General features: G+C 41.7%; 1 protein-coding gene across 1 annotated transcript in view; it reads right to left on the bottom strand.

The window, feature by feature from the left end:
• LOC130184341 (atrial natriuretic peptide receptor 1-like) overlaps positions 1 to 20,082 on the bottom strand; it is a 31,090-nt gene that overhangs the window by 3,500 nt on the left and 7,508 nt on the right. The window contains exons 3-15 of the mRNA XM_056400300.1: positions 19,728 to 19,918; positions 19,245 to 19,358; positions 18,323 to 18,491; positions 10,885 to 10,979; positions 10,558 to 10,693; positions 10,246 to 10,330; positions 7,645 to 7,765; positions 7,459 to 7,533; positions 7,261 to 7,338; positions 6,220 to 6,324; positions 2,601 to 2,672; positions 1,704 to 1,863; positions 943 to 1,098 (exon numbers count right to left, since the gene is read on the bottom strand). Of these exons, the coding sequence (XP_056256275.1) occupies positions 943 to 1,098; positions 1,704 to 1,863; positions 2,601 to 2,672; positions 6,220 to 6,324; positions 7,261 to 7,338; positions 7,459 to 7,533; positions 7,645 to 7,765; positions 10,246 to 10,330; positions 10,558 to 10,693; positions 10,885 to 10,979; positions 18,323 to 18,491; positions 19,245 to 19,358; positions 19,728 to 19,918 (1,557 nt within the window). The remainder of the gene's footprint in view (positions 1 to 942; positions 1,099 to 1,703; positions 1,864 to 2,600; positions 2,673 to 6,219; positions 6,325 to 7,260; positions 7,339 to 7,458; positions 7,534 to 7,644; positions 7,766 to 10,245; positions 10,331 to 10,557; positions 10,694 to 10,884; positions 10,980 to 18,322; positions 18,492 to 19,244; positions 19,359 to 19,727; positions 19,919 to 20,082) is intronic.

Here is a 20,082-nt window from a genome sequence, read left to right as displayed (position 1 = left end):
AGACACAGTTGATTAATGGTGGTGATGAACATAGTGGAGGTAGAACAGGTAATAGAAAAAATTGTTCATAGTTCCATAATGTTTTAGGGAGATGTCACTGTGTGATTTGTTCTGTGTGAAGGAAGACAACAGATCAACACCACACAAGTTATTTTTTTCGGGCATTTTTGCCTTTATTATAGTTACCATGACAGAGAGACAGGCAGGTCAGCGACTCGAACCCGGGCCGCTGCAGTAAGGACTGAGCGTAAATGGTAGACGTTCTATCAGGTGAGCCACCAGGACGCCCCAACACCAAGGTGCTAACTGTGACAATACTAGTATTTTCCTGTACTCTCCTGCAGAGGTTCTCATTGTCACTGGGGTGAGGGACCAACGGGATTAAAATCACTGAGCAGAGCCACTAATGTTAACAGAAATCTGAGAACTGACAGCAGACTGAAAACCTGCTTGGAGCTGCTCTGTAGTCTGGACTAGTCCATGTTTCTGTAACACTGATCTGAGAGCAGAGGGAAGTAAGGACACACAACACACTGACATTTGTGTGTGTGTGTGTGTGTGTGTGTGTGTGTGTGTGTGTGTGATGACAGCCATGTGTTATCAAGCTGACACACTGGAATGTAAAAAACATACACAAACACACCTGAAATCAACAGTTCAACATTCACACCTCCACCTCTGAGTCCTTCAAAACAAAACAAAGTCTGACACCCCCCTTCTCTCCTCTCTCTCTATAATAATATAAGATCTGGACTGGACTCTGTAAAAAGATGTGAGATCATGTGTGCTGTGATTTGATGCTATACAAATAAAACTGAACTGATACCAATGATGAACACTTTGATTTCAGACGTGGTCGGACACCACACTGAACAATGAGTTCTGTTCCAGTCTAATACGACTCTCAGGTCCTCACATCTTCAGTAAAACCTGACCACTGACCTTTAGGAGTGAGAGTGTGAGTGTCGAGGTAGAAAACTCCTCTGAGTAGAGCCACTTCCTGCAGGATGATCCCAAAGCTGTACACGTCTCCTCTCTGAGTCCCACTGGGAGGGGGGCAGTCTGACTTCACCAGCTCTGGAGCCGTCCACAGTTTACCTGCAGGGAGGGGGGAGGGGGAGGCAGTATATGATCCTCACAGAAGACTTGTAGTAGACAGCTGACGGGACAGGCGGACTCAAACAGGGGACGTTACATGAAAAACACTTATATTCTAATCTTAGTGGCGAGGTTGTCCTTGACTGTCAGTGAAACCTGACCAGTTTTTGGTGAATGGTCTGGGTCTCTGCTTCACACACCTTTACATCCTGTCCCACTTCATCACTGTGGTCCATTATTACTGTATGTTAACATGTCTGATGTTACAGTGAAAAAGGATGAAACACCTGAAAACACTGTTCTAGTTTTCCTCACATTTCTGTGAGACTATGATAAAAGAAATATCATGATATTGTGTACTTTTGTTTTGTGATCAAGATGACAACATCTTCAACGCCTGGACAGGTAACAATGTGTTTAATTAAAACTCTGATGTTTTTGCAGAGTTCACCTGTTGCTTTATGTTAATTGAACACACGCTGAACTTTGTTTAAGTAAGTTCTACTTGACTGCTGAATGACAGGTAGTGTTACGTCAACAGTTTATATATATATATATACTGTATATATAAATACATATATATATATTTGTTAATGTTGACATACGTGCGTAGTAAGCATGTGTGTCTTCAGGGCTGCTGGGAGACCGGAGACTCTCCAGACCGAAATCAGTGATCTTCAGGACGAAGCGACTGTCCACCACACAGTTGGACGACTTCAGGTTACCGTGGGAGACAATGACACTGTTGTGGAGGAACGCCATGCCCTGGACAGAAAAAAAAACATTAAATCAATAAACACTGATTTCACTCCAAAACATCAGTGTCAGCTGTAATATTGGAAGAACACACTGTCCTGTGTTTGACTTTTGGTTAAATGCTGGGAGGATGTTTTCTACTGTTTTTATTTATGGCAGAAACATAAAGGTCCATATAGTATAAGGTGGATTTCCATGTCTTATTTTAAATTATAAAGCAGGTTCTAGGTTCTATATTAATACTGTGAAACTTTGTGATGTCACAACAAAGCAGTCACTCTCAGCCATGCCCCAAGGTGGGCGTGGCTTGGGGGTTTTTCTCTTTTGTTGGGTGAGATCTGCAGTGTGTCTGATGCACTAGATGTAGATATTCAAAAAGATAATAATAAACACTGAACTAAACAGAAGAAATTCAGATATGATGATTTCTGAAAGAAAATCCAAGAGACCCCACCCCACTGTTTGATTGACAGGTGGTGTCTGAGGGGTGGAGAAGCACCACCCTGATGGAGGATATTACTTAAAATAGTTGTCTGCATCAATACTGTGATGGTGTTAAATCCTTGAGGTACATAAACTGCAGGTTGAATTTCAAATATCAGCACAATTATGGATAGTTTGGAGTTTTTACAGCCCCCCTGGTGGCCACATGAAAAAGTGAAGTAAGTGTGACTGTTTCCATGGAAATAAGGCTGTTCTCTGTAGGCTCCGCCCACCACCGTTCTGCCCCACCCTCAGGTCGTTACCTTGACAATGTCATTGATGAGAGAGTATCTGAACATCCAGTCAAGAGTGATACCCTCGCTCTCCATCAGGTCCTGGAAGATAAATACACAAAAACGTTTGTCACACGTTTTTCTTTCTATACTTGTGAGGACCATGACTGATGTAGAGCAATCCCTGGATCCTAACCCTCACATAAACCTGCTTCTAGCCTGACCCTTGAAACTAAGTCCGAACCTTCAAACAGTCCCTAAAATGTCCCCATGATGCAGAAACGTCCTCACTGTGATGGTTAGTGAAGACCAGGAGAACAGTTGTCCTCTGCTGTGTGGGTTGTGTCAGTTGCTGAGTCCCTCTCAGTCCTGGAGCCTGTGGGTTGTTTCTTCAGGTGTAGCAGATGGTGGTCGTGACTGCTGACGTGTTGTAATCCAAAGGTAATAAAATAAATGTGTTGTTGTCCCACTCTTGGTGGAGACGGTTTTCCTGTTTACACTGTTTTGATATCAGTCAGACGGTTTCCTCACCGTCTTCACCAGCTGCACTGATTTCTCACTCCACGCTTCTGTTGTTGGTGGTACAACTGAACAACACACCTGTTAAATGACTGGTGGTTTGTGTCTCTGTTTTTGATGAACATATAACATGTTACCTGGACACTGTGTCTCAGTCTGTTTCTCATTCTGCTCTTTGGTCAGGTCTCTGGTGACAACTTTAATCTGAGTTTTTAAAGGAAAATGAATTGAAATAAACTGAGCTCATCACTGCTGCCACTTTCATTGTAAATCCCGTCTTAGTCCTGTAAATTATTTTAATGATGAGTATGACATGATAATATAACAACATGATTACTTTAATTTGTCTGTTGTTAACTTGTCTATTATGAATATTGTATTTTAAATTTCTTTTGGGGACCTGTGGTCCACACTTGAGCTCTATAAATAAACTGACTTGAACGGGACTTACTTTAAAGGAAAAAGGTTGTTGGCTTCAGGCTCAGTTTCATTTTTACTATCTGATCATTTAATCACAAATCAGTTTAAAGGAGACTAAAGGTCATATTTTGCTATAAATGAACTGTATGTGTTGCACACTAAACTTAAGTCTTTTTTCAGTCGTTCTGTTGTGATCTGCAGTAAAATGAGAGGAATCCACTGTAACTGAACACAGCTGCTGTTCTCTGACAGAGGAAACAACAAACCTGCTTCAGCCTCCTCTGATGCTTCCAACATGAGTCATTGTCTGGGTGGGGGTGGGTGGGGGTGGGTGGGTTGGAGGGGTTGAGTTGGATCAGAGTTAAAGTTGGCAGCCACACTTTATACTTCATACTGCATATTACTACATTACAGAGAGAAATATAGTATGTGTACTCCACTGACCTGACAGTCATACTTACTGTAGCAGACACAGAATCTATGATGAGCTTATAAATATGATGCATTGTTGTAGATGAAAGTATAAACAGGATATAAAGCAGTGAGCAGTAGCTTCCTCAGCTAAACCAATAAAATATGTTCAGGCTTTAACAATATTATAATATACATATTGATATAACATTATGAGTTATTTTACTTTTGACCTATGCACTAGTTTTAAGTAAAATTGTCAATGTACAGTATTTATGTCTTAATGTTTTATGTATATCATCTGCATGTGTTACTTGTGTACTGTAGTGAAGTATTTTCATATGTCAAGTTGTCATGTAGATTTTATGCTTGGATGAGCCAAAGACAATTTTCCACTCTTGTGGACAGTAAAGTTGTATTCTATTATACTCTATTTTATTACTTGTGATGGAGTATTTTTACATTAAGGTATTTCCTCTCTTACGTTTGTGAATCTGATCACTGTCACTAAAAGGTTTCAGGTGATAAAACACAGTGAAATGTCACCATTAAATAATCAACCTTTGTATATTGAGATGAGGATGCATTGTCTTTGGAGATATACCTGAGACTTTGCTGAGTATCTACTCTTAGTCTCCTGACAGTTGTACATCCACACTGGACGGTTGTCAACTTCTTTGTCCTCTCAGAGCACAAAATAACTCGAACCACCTGAGCTGCTCTTTGTTAAACTGATACTGTGAGATCCAGCGGTCATCTGGCAACAACCCAAACCCCACGCCACCCACATCCACCTTACAGCAGGCTGACGTGTTCTCATGTTGCTAGGCTACCGTGCTGGGAGGTTGCTAGGTTACAGTGCTGACAGATAAGTATAACTGAGAGGTGCAGAAAACATCTGATGTATGAAGGAATGTTAGAGGACTGCAGCAAAGATACATGGAGCTGATAGATGCCTGATAAAGAGTAGTTAATGATTAATACAGGTAGTACAGTGGGTTGACGAGGGTATGGACGGTACAGACAGTTGGGGTTGTATTAAAAATCAGATAGCACGTTGACAGAAGTGTGTAAAGGGCTGAAAAAAGGGATATGAGGGTTAGAAAGGGGTATAGATTATAGAAATGTTGATAGAGGAGTATAGAGTGTTCAAACATAGAGATGTATAAATGATTTAAAGAGTTAATAGACAGTCAATTGTTAATTTGTTGAAAAGAATTGTTAAAACGATAGAGGTAGGGCTGGGCGAAATGGGTAAAACGTTTATCACGATAAAGATTTCCATATCAGTTGATATCGATATTTATCACGATAAATGCCACATCGTTATTTCTTTCAGGTTTAAAGGCTGATTTTTGCTCCTGAGTGAAAGTTGAAGAGACCAGACAGTCAACTGTGGTTTTAAACTGTTCCATCTCGACGAAGACAAACACTTGCCAAACAGCAGAACATTTAAAAAGTCTGAGGTACAAACTTTCAAAATATGATAAAATATGCACGATTAAAATCAAAATCCCTTTCATTCCTTTTTATTCAACAAAGTAAATAGAAAATTGCACATGTAACATGATCAGACTGCAAAATAAATAAATAAATAGACTGGGTACTGGCCTGGTGCTCGTCGAGTGTCTGCTTACGCTTGTTTGGGCCTGTAATTTCTTATTTTCTGTGTGTTCTTACAGGTGATATTGTTTCAAATGATGGATCAGGTTTGTGGTGTTGTTGTCTTCAATGGAACGTGTCTCCGGCACAGTTTCCAGTGCACATGGCTGTTTTTTGTCCGACTGTAAATAGCCAAAATACGTCCAAACTACTGAAATTGAGTGGCCTCTCTTGTCAACGATATCGTCATCCTTTGAGCTGCGTTCTGCTTTTTCTGCGGTGTCGTTCGTTTCAACTTATTTGCTTACTCTGCTCCAACTTCAAGCCCGTCAGCCACTGCGTGCATCTGTAAATAATGTCACGTGCTGACCTGCATTTACGCCTCTCACCGTGCATCCTATCTTGCACAATGCAGACCTCTATTCCTGTGACATGATTGACCGTTTGTGATTCATTTGTGGGTGTGCTATAAGCATGGAAATTAATTATATCAAACATTTATCAAACATTTTTAATGTTTTTTTTTAATTGAGCATAATAATTTTGCGATAATTATTGCTATTGTTTTATCGCCCAGCCCTAGGTAGAGGATTATTGAGGGGCATTGAGAGTTGAAAGACAGGTATAGAGGAGTATAGGTGGTTGTTAGAAGGGTATACATGGTTAATGGAGGGGTATGGAGTTGGTTGTGTAGTACCTGTAGACTGCCTCTGGGGCAGTACTCTGTGATAATGCACATGTTTGGCGAGTCGATGCAGGCACCGATGAAGCGGGTCAGGTGCTCATTTTGAACATCACGCATCTGCAGGAACACAGGCTGCTGGTTAAAATCCCACCAAAACCATCAGCATCCCACATGCAAGGCACTAAAACTAAATTAGACACTGAGTGGTCAACATAAGTAGGTAGGTTCATCAGTAGGTAGGTAAGTACGTTTGTAGGTAGGTCCGTCAGGAGGGCAGTTGGTAGGTAGGTAAGTAGGAAACCCACCAAGAACATCAACAGCTTACAAACAAGGTTGCCCCCGAAAAAAGGTGGGACAGTAGTGAAGGAGGAGGACTAGGCAGATAGTTTAGCTAGAAGGTAGGTAGATTCATTGGTAGGTAGATAGGTAGGAAGATAAATAGGTAAATTGGTGGGGGTAGGTAGATATGTTGGTCAGTCAGTCAGTAGGTAGAATGACAAGTAGGTCTGTAGTTAGGTAGTTAAGTCAGTAAGTTGGTTAGTCGATATGTTGGTAGGTAGGTCTGTTGATGGGCAGGTCGTCAGTCGTCAGTATCCTCGTAGCAAAGTTCCTTAGTATATAGGTTGGTTGTTCAATAGGTTCAAAATCCATCCAAGACCACCAGCATCCTGCAAACTGCAGCCACTGATTGACCAATTGGACCTCAGTGCTGAACCCAAGTTGGAAGGCCAGTAGGTTGGTCTGTCTGTAGGTCAGTATGCAGATTAATCAGTTAGGCCAGTTAGTAGCTCAGTCAATTGGTAAGTAAGTAAATCTGTCGGTAGCTTCAAGTCCAATAAGAAAGGCACTGATCCTACAAACAAGTTACTTAATGGTCAACATAGGTAGGTAAGTAGGGTGGTTAGTTCGGAGGTAGGTTGGTTCAAATGTCACCAAGACCGTCAACATTCTACATACAAGGCATTAATCCCACAAATGTGATACTTGGAGGTCACTTTAAGCATGAAGGTCCATCATTAGGTCTATTGGAAGGTACAGAGATTGACTTCTTACATGTTTTAGTTCAAACAGAACCTTTCTGGTCAGTTCAATACGTTTCTTGTTGATGTACTTGATAGCTGCCAGATTTCCCTGCGGAGGACAACATCAGTAAGATTACAACAAAACTCATTACATCATCAGCGCAACTGTTGTATGTAAGACGAGTGTCAGGTGTTTGTAGTCAGCAGGTGATATAAGGCAGCGTCAGACCTTGTAGTATCCAGTTTTAGTGTAGATCTGGAAGTTTCCCTCCATGGTCATCAGGGAGCCACAGTTGGATCCTTTCTGCAGAGAAACAAAATGAGCTTGTTGAAATGAATCTAGTTAGAAGTTAGTGGAAACCATCTTCAATGAACTTGTTTGTTGTTTGTTGTTTTTTGTTTTTTGTTTTGTTACCAGAGACATTGTGAGTCGGCTGCAGGCTCTCCTCAGGACTTTATCCAAGTTGGACATCTGGACGTCGTCCCAGGAAACTCTCCACAGCTGAGCTGCCAGCTCACTCTCCAGCTTCAACTTCCTGTTCAACAGAAAGGAAAACAAGTGTGTGTGCATGTGTGTGTGTGCGTGTGTGTGTGTGTGTGTGCGCATGTGTGTGTGTGTATGTGTGTGTGTGTGTTGAAAAGAAGTGGTGGAGAAGGAGAGAAAGGTGAGGGAAAAGATAATCAAGAAAGTGATGAGTGAGTTGAAACAAAGAGACAGAGAGAGAGATAGAGAGACAGAGGCAGTGTTTCCCTTATACACATTTCACAGCGGGGCCCGTCGCTGCGGTGTCATAAAGTCTCAATAGCACGAAGGCCACACCTGGCCGAGGTGAGAGGGCGAGAGGGAAGAAGAGAAAAGGAAAGAGGAGAGAGAGAAGGGTGGATTTATCTAGCTAACATTATGTTAGATTTTTATTACCTACTAAGACTAGACTTTCAGAAACACTGTTGGGCTCGTTTTAGTTTGACAACTCTGGGTTGCGCTTTAGTCTGGACCGGCTGAAACTAAGACTTTTGCAAATGATGATGCGGACCCACGTTTGCTTCTTGATTGGGTCTCATGACGTATCAATCCCTGATTCATCACGCTCCGATCACATGGCCATTTTCTAGAAGTAAACAACAAATCCCAGTGTTTTCTGCCGCCATGACTGCCTTATACTCATGAACCTTCAGTAACAGTTCATTTCAGAGCACTGGGTCCTTTTTTCTGGTATCGTGGGCATGAAGGTGTTTCTGCCAGACTGCAGTCTAGGTTGTTGGATGGTCTGAGAAGGACATAACAAATTGAAAGGACACTCCAGATCATGTTCCTGTCAACAAGTCACAACCATGGGAACCTGTGACATGTTCACCTTCACTGATCCCCAACAACCCACAAACAGCTGAATCAGAACAGTTTTTCTCTGCAACAGAGTTTATTAACAAATCATGAGCAGACTGAAGATGATGGACACTCTGAAGAGAAAACACCAAGCCTAGTAAACACCAGTTCTCTAAGCACGGCGTGTTTCCCATCACAGCCTTTAGTGTGTTCCACCACTTACTGTCATCACGTCATTGCAGTTAAGTGAACTCTGTCAGTGACTTAAAGTGTTGGTGATTTATTGATGTAAAATGTTACAGAGTGGATTAAACTTAAACTTTCTGATTAAAGTTTCATCTACACACAGTAACAGACACACAATTCAGATTCCTAAACTAATCAAACAATGCAGATGTTATTTCATCGTTATAACCTCTAAGATCATGTTCTTGTTCCTCTGTTCATCTTTAACCTAAGTGAGGACTTGTCTTTGAAAGTGAAGATTCGTTTTATAAAGTGAGGACTCGTTTTATAAAGTGAGGACTTGTTTTATAAAGTGAGGACTCGTTTTATAAAGTGGGGACTTGTTTTATAAAGTGAGGACTTGTTTTATAAAGTGAGGACTTGTTTTATAAAGTGAGGACTTGTTTTATAAAGTGAGGACTTGTTTTATAAAGTGAGGACTTGTTTTAAAAAGTGAGGACTTGTTTTATAAAGTGAGGACTTGTTTTATAAAGTGAGGACTTGTTTTAAAAAGTGAGGACTTGTTTTATAAAGTGAGGACTTGTTTTTTAAAGTGAGGACTTGTTTTATAAAGTGAGGACTTGTTTTTTAAAGTGAGGACTTGTTTTATAAAGTGAGGACTTGTTTTTTAAAGTGAGGACTTGTTTTAGAAAGTGAGGACTCGTTTTAGAAAGTGAGGACTTGACATTGAACCAGGGCGTTGCAGTGGGTGGGGTCAGGGAGGGGGCTTCACCCTGCTCATCAGTGTTCAGTGTTGTAGGAAAAGCACAGATGTGAGATGTGGAGTCATAATTTTCATCCGTGATCATCAGACTCGTTATATTTTTCCAGTTTATACTGTTATGTATTTTGCTGATGATGGAAATAAAATGAAAAAATCTGAAGAATCCAGCTTCAAACTCTGAGCCAATCAGAGCAGAGTTTAACTTGTCATCTTGCCACGACGATCGAGGATTAAGAGACACCTTCATCCAGCTGTTTAATAGAGAGGAGGAGGAGAGAAGAGGTGGAGGGATGGACGGAGATAACAACAGTCAGAGCCTTGTTTATCCCTCTCTTTATCTACACATCCATCCACCCATCCTTCATTCTGGGCCTCACTGTGATCTCTCTATTATGACAGAGAGAGAGAGAGAGAGAGAGAGAGAGAGAGAGAGAGAAGATGTATGAAAAGAATTACACAGCAGTTGACAAGTAGAGAGGACCAACAGAGGAAAGAGGGATGAAGAAATAAATGACAGGAAAGAGTAAAAATAAAAAGAGGAGAGAGAGGGAGAGGTGCTGTGAGAGCTCAAACCACCACAAAGTGTGTGTGTGTTCTTGTCTGTCTGTCTTTGTGAGGACCAGTATGAGTTTTAGACCTCGACAGTGCGGACATCTTGGATGGTCCACACTTTGGGTCAGAAAACTGTTAATAAGAGTCCTCACAAGTATACAAGTACAAACATACATGAGTGTGTGTCTCACCTGTAAATGAAGACGGTCACGGTAACGATGATGACAAAGACGAAGCACATCACTATGGCAACCATCTGATGCATCGATACTGTACCTGCAGAGGAGACGAGGAGGGGGTAGATATTAGGACAGGCAGAGACAGTTTACTGAATAAATGTTGTTTGAGAAGTGAGGACAGTTTGTTTGATCCTCACGTCTTCTTATGGAGCAGCAAAGTTAAGTCTGGTTTAGGTGAAGGTTGTGGGCGGGGCCGGGAATGGATGATGTAACTGAGATCACAATAACAAAGTACAGACTGTCTGTGTCGGTATGCGTTCATACGTGTGAGGCAGGCTGGTTTGTCGTTCTTGAAGCCACACTCTGGGATGTCTGGAGGGGGAGATCCACCTGGCCACTGGAAGCTCCGCCCACTCTGCATGACCAGCTGTTTTGTACTGCTGTTGTACACACTCACCACCTGGACACACACACACACACACACACACACAAAACAGAAATAGACAAACACCTGGACTGAACCTGCGCTGGGCTGCAGTGATGTACAGATGTACTGCAGTACACTGTGGCATCACTCCTGGGTGTGGTTACAGGCACAGCAGAGCACACCTGTCAGAGATGCTGCTGAGATCATGAGTCAGGTGTTTTTACCTGAAACTCTCCAGAGTCCACGTCCGTCATGTCCCATATGGCAAAGTCCATCTGTCTGTCCCCAAATTCGTCCATCTCCACCACACCCATCACTCCTACAGACACACAAAGAACATGATGTTTATTAAATATCAGCTGTCCTCCATATTTTTTGAACAACCTTTTATCTGCACACGTGTGTGTAATATATCTGTATGTAGACTATCTTTTTATTTTAACACACCCACACACACACACACACACACACACACACACACACACACTCTCACACACACACACACACACACACACACAAAATCGGGCTTTGAGGTATGTGAGGTGAACAGAGTCTGTGTGTGTAGGTAATCAATGTCTGACAAGAAAAATACACTGAATGTCTTCAGACTAATCCTGACAGTGCGTGTGTTTACATTTGTGTGTATATGTGTGTGTATATGTGTGTGTATATGTGTGTGTATATGTGTGTGTATATGTGTGTGTATATGTGTGTGTATATGCAAGAAAGGTGTGTGAATAGAAACTGGTCCAGGACTTGTGACTCAGACCAGAAATGATCTGTGTCACAATGTAAGACTCATGTAGTAAACAGGATAAATTCATTATGATGATTAGTAGAACAACAATGAAACAGAACAACCAGCTCATTTAACTGTGGCTGTTTTTCTGTTTCCTCTGTATAAGTCAGCAGCTACAGAGAGAGAGGTCAGAGGACTTCAATTATAATTTCTGATGAAACCAGAGTTGAACACGAAGGTACAACATTATCCTGATAAATTAACTCAGATCAGATTCCTGTTTCTCCCACTGCTTATTCTCTAAAACTGGACTCACTGGGAGCTGTACTGGGAGCTGTACTGGGAGCTGTACTGGGAGCTGTACTGGGAGCTTTACTGGGAGCTGTACTGGGAGCTGTACTGGGAGCTGTACTGGGAGCTTTACTGGGAGCTGTACTGGGAGCTGTACTGGGAGCTTTACTGGGAGCTGTACTGGGGCTTTACTGGGAGCTGTACTGGGAGCTGTGGTCCTGACCCCACTGCTCTCTGCTCCTCCTGTCTGTTGTCTGCAGAGTTACTGCTGCTGGATGAACAACCTGTTTTTTCTGGATTTTAACTCTGAAACAGTTTTAAATTTGTTATGTACAGTGAGTCATCATCAGTCCACTGAGTTCGAACAGTGATAAAGATACACCCAGATAAGCAGTGAGCAGGTGGATGGAGCAGTGGGACTGAACTGAACAAAGTTTTCTGGGGAGTCAGACGTGAGGGAGGTGACGGCCTCACAGAACCACAGTGGGCCATGACTGGTCCAAACCCCACACAGTGTATTATTATTATTTTTTTTTTTTTCACATTGAGTCACCGCCCAAGCTAAAAGCTGCTGTGTCTTGAGACTAAACATCATCACACAGTCATTAACAGTTAACAATATGAATTGCCCTCAGAGCCTCGACATGTTTTAAACTGTCTGATGGAGCCTGTGAAACGACAATCTGACACCTGCGACCCCTCAGCGCTGAGAGTTTGAGTGTTTTCTCTCAGGTGTGTCCACTGAAGCGTTGTTTTGTCTCCGTCAGCCAATTAAACCACAGGGATCTGCAGCTGTGTGCTCGCTGTAAACCAGCTCCGCAGTTCTTCATCAGTCTCTGAGTCTGTGAAGCTTCACTGAGCCAGAGACACATTTACACTGTCAATCAATAAAAACACGCTCTCCCATTCCTGCTCATTACTAGCTGGAAACTGTTTTTGACCCTTGAACAGGCCGATAGCTCCAGAGAAGATCTGACGGTTTTCAGATTTCTTCTGTAAAATGGTCGTTATCATAAGTTAACGAGGCTGTGGTGAAAATCAGCCTCAGCTGCTGGCTCTGTTGGAAATGACAACCTCACTTTGTTGGAAAAAAACAGCTGAAGCAAGAAATATCAATAAATCAATTAGTCAAAGGTGATCAATTAACTGTTCAAATCATTTGAACCGGCTTCCTTAATCTGGTGTCTCCGTTTCACTGTTTTCTGACCTAATCTGTTTATGGTTCTTCACAAAAACTACTGACTGATCTGAGATGAAAATGTTTGCATTTTCCAGTGTTGAAGAACGAAACATGATTCATTTTTCATTTCATTTAAATTAACGGGTTAAAAATGAGACGCAGCCTCACCCAGTTAATGACTTTTAAGATGACTGAGATAATCAGCTGAGAGAAAATTAATCAACATGTTTCAAAGAAGAACAATAATTTTCTCTGTCAGATTTCACAATAATGACCCAGAGAAGCTGCTGTTAATATGTGATTTATTATTTAGTCATAAACTCACCTCATATTTTATATTCTATACTTTATGATAATGTGTGATCTGTTTTATTACATTATATTAATATGAATACAGTATGTATTATTCTGATGTATGCTGTTATCACACTGATTGTTTATGGTTTTATTTATTTATTTATTTATTCCTTATGTCTATCCATGAATTAATTTTTCCTCTGAGGATCAATAAAGTCTGATTTGATCTTAGCGGAAAAAATAATAGACAATTAATAATAAAAATAATCTGTAGAGTGAAACCTTTGTTCATCCCTCCATCATTTAAACTGCAAACATGTTTCTTCTTCTTCGTCCTCCTCTTCCTCCTCTTACATCATGTTTTTTCCTTTACTTGTCATTCCCTCCATCACTCACTCTTCCATCCATCTATCCATCCATCCATCCTTCCCCCTCTGACGCACATGCCCAGTGATTAATGAGCACAGTGTGTGTTTCAGTGTGTGTGTGTTGCTGGATAAAAGCAGTACAATTCAATATAGAGCCGACAGAGCAGCCTGTTTATCAGCACCATCACCGCGCTCAGTCCTCTGTCTATGTTTCCTCCTGTTGTTCTCTTTAACCCAACACACGCTGGGTCAAGAGGATCAACTGGAGAAACAATCAATAACTCATTGGAAAAGTAATTGATCAGGAGCTGTGTTAATCAAATGATCAATAAACTGAAACATGTTCAACACTAACTGACGTCTACATCAACACTGACATATTCAAACTATAAACTGAGGGCGTGGGGACAGAGACAGGTTTACCTCTCTGTCCTCTTAGTTCATTAATCTTCTCTCTTAGGTTTCAGTTTAAAGTTATTTTATTTTAGATTGTCTCAGATATTGTGATTTTGTGTTTGCTGACTCATCATTACTCTTTGACCTTTGACCCTGCTGATGTCAGGGTGGTGACATCAGTTTCCTGCAGCAGGAAACAAAACTTTTTCCTTCACAATAAAGGATGAAGCTGGTTTCACACAGGTCCTTCCTTCAGGAGGGTGGGGGTCTGTTTGACTGATGTCTTTAGTTGCTCTGCATTCAGTTGTGATGAGAGTCCACTGGGAGCTCTGAGGTCACTGAGGTCACTGAGGTCACTGAGGGTCAGTGTTAAATCAATAAACTCGCACTGAAACAAATTTAAACTAAAATATCAGAATCACAGTTTAAAAAGTCACAACACAAAATGTAAACTCCTGCGTGTTGTGTGTTGTGTGTGTTGTGTGTTGTGTGTTGTGTGTGGTGTGTGTGGTGTGTGTGTTGTGTGTGTTGTGTGTGTTGTGTGTTGTGTGTGTTGTGTGTTGTGTGTTGTGTGTGTTGTGTGTTGTGTGTGTGGTGTGGTGTGTGTGTTGTGTGTGTTGTGTGTGTTGTGTGTTGTGTGTGGTGTGTGTGTTGTGGTGTGTGTTGTGTGGTGTGGTGTGTTGTGTGTGTGTGGTGTGTTGTGTTAGTTGTGTGTGTGTTGTGTGTTGTGTGTGTTGTGTGTGTTGTGTGGTGTGTTGTGCGTGGTGTGTTGTGTTAGTTGTGTGTGTTGTGTGTTGTGTGGTGTGTGTTGTGTGTGTGGTGTAATCTTGACTTGTGGAGTCAGCTGTGAGCCTAATCTCATTAGTCAGTCGTCTGCAGCTGAGCCCGACAGTCAGCGTGTCACTTCCTGTGATGGATGGCCACTTCCTATAGACGTTTGTTTTCAACACCTGGACCCCTGAACCCCCCCCCACCACCACCACACACACACCTGAATATGAATCAGTCTTAGTGACTGAGACACTGTGATCATGTGTCTGAAATCAAATCAAACGTCTCTCCTGTGTCTCTGTTGTCCTCTGAGTCTCTGTGAACCTGCAGGAGCAGGATGGAGGACGTCGGTCCTGAGAGACAGACCAGGTGATTTATGAAGTCCTGATTAAAATGAAGACCATGTCATGCTGACTGAAAGTGACACCTTCAATCTGATGAGTCTGTTTCCTGTAATGCTGGACTGGATATTTATGTTCTTTCCTCTTCTTTCCTGACCGTCTTGCTCGTCCCCATTTTCTCTTGTCTCCACTTCTCTTTCAGGTCCCGTCCACTTTTATCTTTGTTTTCCTGTCAGTCATGTTTTGTCTCAGTTGTCTTATCCCGTTTTGTCCTTTCCTCCCTGTCCTGCCTGTTTTGGGAGCATTTTGTCTTTACTTGACTATATAGAGGTGAGAGAACCAGCTGGACCTGAATGCAACAACTCTGGGACCGACATCCCAGGCTACCAAGACCATCGGGACACCCCTGTCCTGTCCCTCCTGTCCTGTTTTGTCCTGTCTGGTGTTTGTCGTCCCGTCCTCCCTCTCAGTCTCAGTGTTTGTGGACACTCAGAGATCTGTCTCTAACAGTTTGTTTGGTATTTCTCTGTCCACATGATGAAAAGTCTTGTGTGTTTGTCTTATAAACATTTCACAAACTAAAACAACAGAAGTTATTTTCTTAAAATTAAAATGAGTAATGTCTAAAACAACATGTGTGTGATGGATGGCGACGTTTTTACTGCTGATGAATCTCAGCCTGACGACTGTTTTTCTTTGTCTGGTTTTAAAGTGTGTGTGTGTGTACTGTATATATACCAGGTCAGATACATCAGTCACAGCTATGACATGGACCTTTACATGAACGCTGTTATTACAGCAACTGATGAGAAGTGAACGCAGCATAAACCCTCTGTTCTGCAGCAGTTAATGTATGAAAGAGATAAAACCTGAAGTAGAGATGTACTCACACGGTATCAAAGTACTTAATGTAGTTAAAGTATCAAAATAAAAGTACTTCATATACTCACAGTACCAGTATTTCGTGTAGTTAAAGTATCACAGTAACTATCAGTCGTGGCTGCTTTAACTATGTCATATACACTTACACAACTACCTGTAACTGTAAAGTCACCAGTGAATGTGTCTGTCAGGTGAATAGAGTAGAAAGTATCATGAAATAGAATTACTCTTTAAAGTACGAGTACCTGAAAACTGTAGTTCACTACAATAGTTGAGTAAATTTACTTAGTTTCTTTCCACCACAGGGATTAGAATATTTTGGTCCTGTGTTCATGCTGTCAGACAGGTGACAGGTGTGTGGACTTGACAACCAGCTGCTCTGATCTTACAGTCATGTTTTCATCCGTCCTCATGAATAAAGCTTTCACGTGTTTCTTCAATGTCCTTGTGATCATGAAGCTTCTTCCTGAAACTGTTCTCTGACAGATGACTGATGACTTCCTGTCTCGTCCTGTTCTGAACTGAAAACAATGCAGAGCTTCAGCTGTACTGAGGAAATGTTACATGTCCTCAGCAGGTCTCCATGACGCTGTGACCTCTACTTGTCCTCAGCACTTGATCTGTCTGGCCCTGAGTTAAATCTCTGTTTAAAAAGTTCTAAAAACCTCCACCGACTCAGTTCTCGACCAGGACCTGGACGTCTCGAAAATAAACTCAGTAGAAATCAGTTGTGACAGTCGAGACCACGTGACCCAAGCTGAGTCCTATTTTCCATGTATTTCAAAATACAAATTGTACTAATTAAACTTGCTGCAATATGATACGAGTCTGCATATAGATTCGGTCGAGACCAGAGACTTAAGAACTGAGACCATAAAAAGGTCTGAGACCGGACTGGAGGTCCACAGCTCGGGTCAGTGGTGAAGACATGTTGATTCATTTATTGTGTTTGTCTGAGACATGAAGTGAGTTTGTTGTTTCCAGTGAGAAACCAGCTTCTCTCTCAGCTCCACCAATCGATCACTCGTCTATTAACTAATGAACCCTGATCGACCAATCAGGACCCTCCGTGCTCTGTGAGAGCCATGAGAACGAGAAGCTGCCGTTCCCTTTGTTTTTCTACACACACACACACACACACACACACACACACACACACACACACACACACACACATTCTCACGGCTTTGTGGGTGTCAGCGGGGAGTTAGCATGTTAGCGTAGCACTAGAGTGTAAATGTGTACCAGCTGGCTGTGATACTGGGAACACTGGGGACATAAAGACAGGATGTCTGGGACCAAAACCACCAACCAGGACAGGAAAACCACAGTGAGAGCTTTGATCGGACCATCAGTCCCAGCATCATAGAAACATTTATCAAACTCTGCTGAGACATATCTGTAAGGGCAGCCACAGAGTCAGGATCTGGTTAGCTTAGCTTAGCATAAAAACTGGAAATAGGTAGAAACAGCTAACTTAGCTTAGCACAAAGACTGTAAAACAGTTGGAAACGGTGAGCTTGGCTCATATTAGCATGAAAACTGTAAATAAGTGGAAACAGCAAGCTCAGCATAAAGAGTGGGAAACGTGAAACAGTTAGCGTAGCTTAGCATAAAGACTGGAAACAGGTAAAAACTCTTAGTTTAGCTTAGCACAAAGATTGTAAAAGAGGTGGAAACAGTTAGCTTAGCTCATATTAGCATAAAAACTGTAAATAAGCAGAAATAGCAAGTTTAGCTTAACATAAAGACTGGAACACAGGAAAGAGGTGGAAACAGATAGCTTAGCTTAGCATAAACACCGGAAACGTGGAAACAGCCAGTCTGGCTGTCAATGACCACCCTCAGCTCATCTGAACGTCAGTGATTCACATCAGATCTGGTTTGTTTCATCCGAACAAAAACTGAGGAGAACAAGTGACACGCTGTGGTTTTATGTGATGTAACATGGTCGTGTTGAACAGCCACCAGCAGCACATCAGTGTCCAGTCTAGGTGGCCTGTTGTGTTGAGGTTGACCTGGGCTGAACTATCATTAAGCTTTAATCCTGTTTGCTTGTTTTTGTTTCACTGTTGCTGTTGTACTGACAGTTTAATAATGCTAATGCTTTAACAATAATTTTTAAATTAACAAGGCAGCAGCAGGGTCTAGTTCTCGACTCAGCTGTTAGACACAAATACACAGTCTGTGCTTCTGTTATCAGCAGCACCATCAGACTCCCTGTGTTTCTCATTGCAGCTGTCAGTCAGATATTTATGCTCTTTGAGGTTTTTTGATGAATAATATTTTTAATCCTGACTTCCAGCTCTGTGCTGTGATTGGCCAACCGCTCAGCTCCATGTTCCCATGCAGCTCCAGAATAGACGCATGAGAAATATCACAAACATCTGTCCTCACCTTGGAATGTTCTGTTCCACATCCTCCTGGTCACCACGTCTCCTCGAGGCCTCCGGACCCCTCCTGGTCCTGGTCCTGGTCCTGGCCCAGTCTGCTCACTCAGAGTCTCATTCAGAGCCTGAGAGTAGAGCATCACTCCATCATGGAAACCTCCTGCGATCAGGTTATACTGGGACAGAGACATCAGACATTTCTCATCAGTCAGCTGCACAAACAAACTCCCCATATGAATCTGATTATTATGCTATAGATTCTTTATTGTCAGTAAATCCCATCTATGTCACAAACATATAGTTTCATGCTTAAACTCGAGGGCTGGAGTACCAGGGTCCAAGCACCTACTGGGTATTTGTTTTTGACCTTTTATATAAATGAACTCCATTAATGCTCATTTAAATCATGTGTGAGTGACGTTTATTCATAAATCTGTTGTTTTGTTTTGTATTTCAGAGCTGAAACCAAAGATATTGTTTCATTATTAGTTAATCTTTTCATTATTTTTATAATCAAGGGATTTTTTGGTTTATGAAACATCAGAAAACAGCAGGTGACTTTATTTTGTTTTATTTGACCAACAGTCAAAACTGCAAAAAATACTAAGGGTGAAGGAAAAACAGGAAGTTCTCACATGAGAACCTGGAAATGATCCTAACGATTAGTTTTCTTTGGACTGATTACTGATCAGTCCAAAGAAGCACTGACTAATTGTTGCAGTGCTACTATATTCTTCTTCTTCTGTGTCTGACTCGAACCCACAGTGTGTTAGTTCGTCTCTCAACTCTCTGACCTCCTCAGTCCATTGGTTACTCCTGAAGACGTAAATCTTTAAAAACTCCTCACACACACATGTAGTTTTTAAACAACAGATCTCACATTAATATCAATATATTGATAACAGGATCAGAGTAATTGTTTTTGGTACCAGAGAGTCTTTGATGGTGAAGTTGAACATTTTCTTTGCGTCGCTCTTCAGAGTTTCAACAAACTGAAGATATTCAGGGTTCTGAGGCTCCAGGTAGGTCAACACCTTCACACTCTGACAACAGACACACAGTACAGTCAGGACTAATAAACTCACCAGCAACAGACGGTAAAAACATGTTTCTGCTGTTCTGAATCTGTTGTTTCTCCTGAACTTTGAATCCATTGCTTCACTTCCTGTTCAGAACTGTTTCTGTTTGACACTGTACAAGATTCAGAAATACAGTTTCATTTGTCCACAGTCTGTAATGAGACGTTTGACAGAGAAAAGCAAACAACGAAAAAGAGTAAATATAAAATATCTTAATGACTCTAGGATCATATTCTACACATTAAACCTTGTTTATCAGCTGATCCCAGTGTCTCTAAAGCAACACATTGAAATGTGACTTTTTTTTAGATAACAGAGAAAATTGTTCTTCACCCTGAAGGCGTGTCGGGCCGTGTGGTCATCCTGGTCTCCTCTGTACCAGGGTCTGACTGGACCCCGTCCCCCTAAACCCTCAGCAAACAGATCAATGAAGAAGAAGACATATTCCTCCAACTCCACCCCCTCCTTCCAGAACTGGACCATGAGAGTCCTCAAGATGTCCCAGGGACAGCACAGGTACACCACTGAAGAAGAAGAACACGTCATTTAGTCTCATTAGAGAAGAAGAGCAGAAGAAAGAAAACAGGAAACAGGAAGAAAAAAATTAGAGCTTGTTTGAGTTCAAAACGGGCCCCTGGGCAGAGACATGTGAAAGGCCCCCCGCCCTCCTACAAAGGAGCAAGATGCC

Source organism: Seriola aureovittata, chromosome 16 (genome assembly GCF_021018895.1).
Source record: "Seriola aureovittata isolate HTS-2021-v1 ecotype China chromosome 16, ASM2101889v1, whole genome shotgun sequence".
NCBI classification, from domain to species: domain Eukaryota; kingdom Metazoa; phylum Chordata; class Actinopteri; order Carangiformes; family Carangidae; genus Seriola; species Seriola aureovittata.
This window is presented reverse-complemented; position numbering and strand designations above follow the sequence as displayed.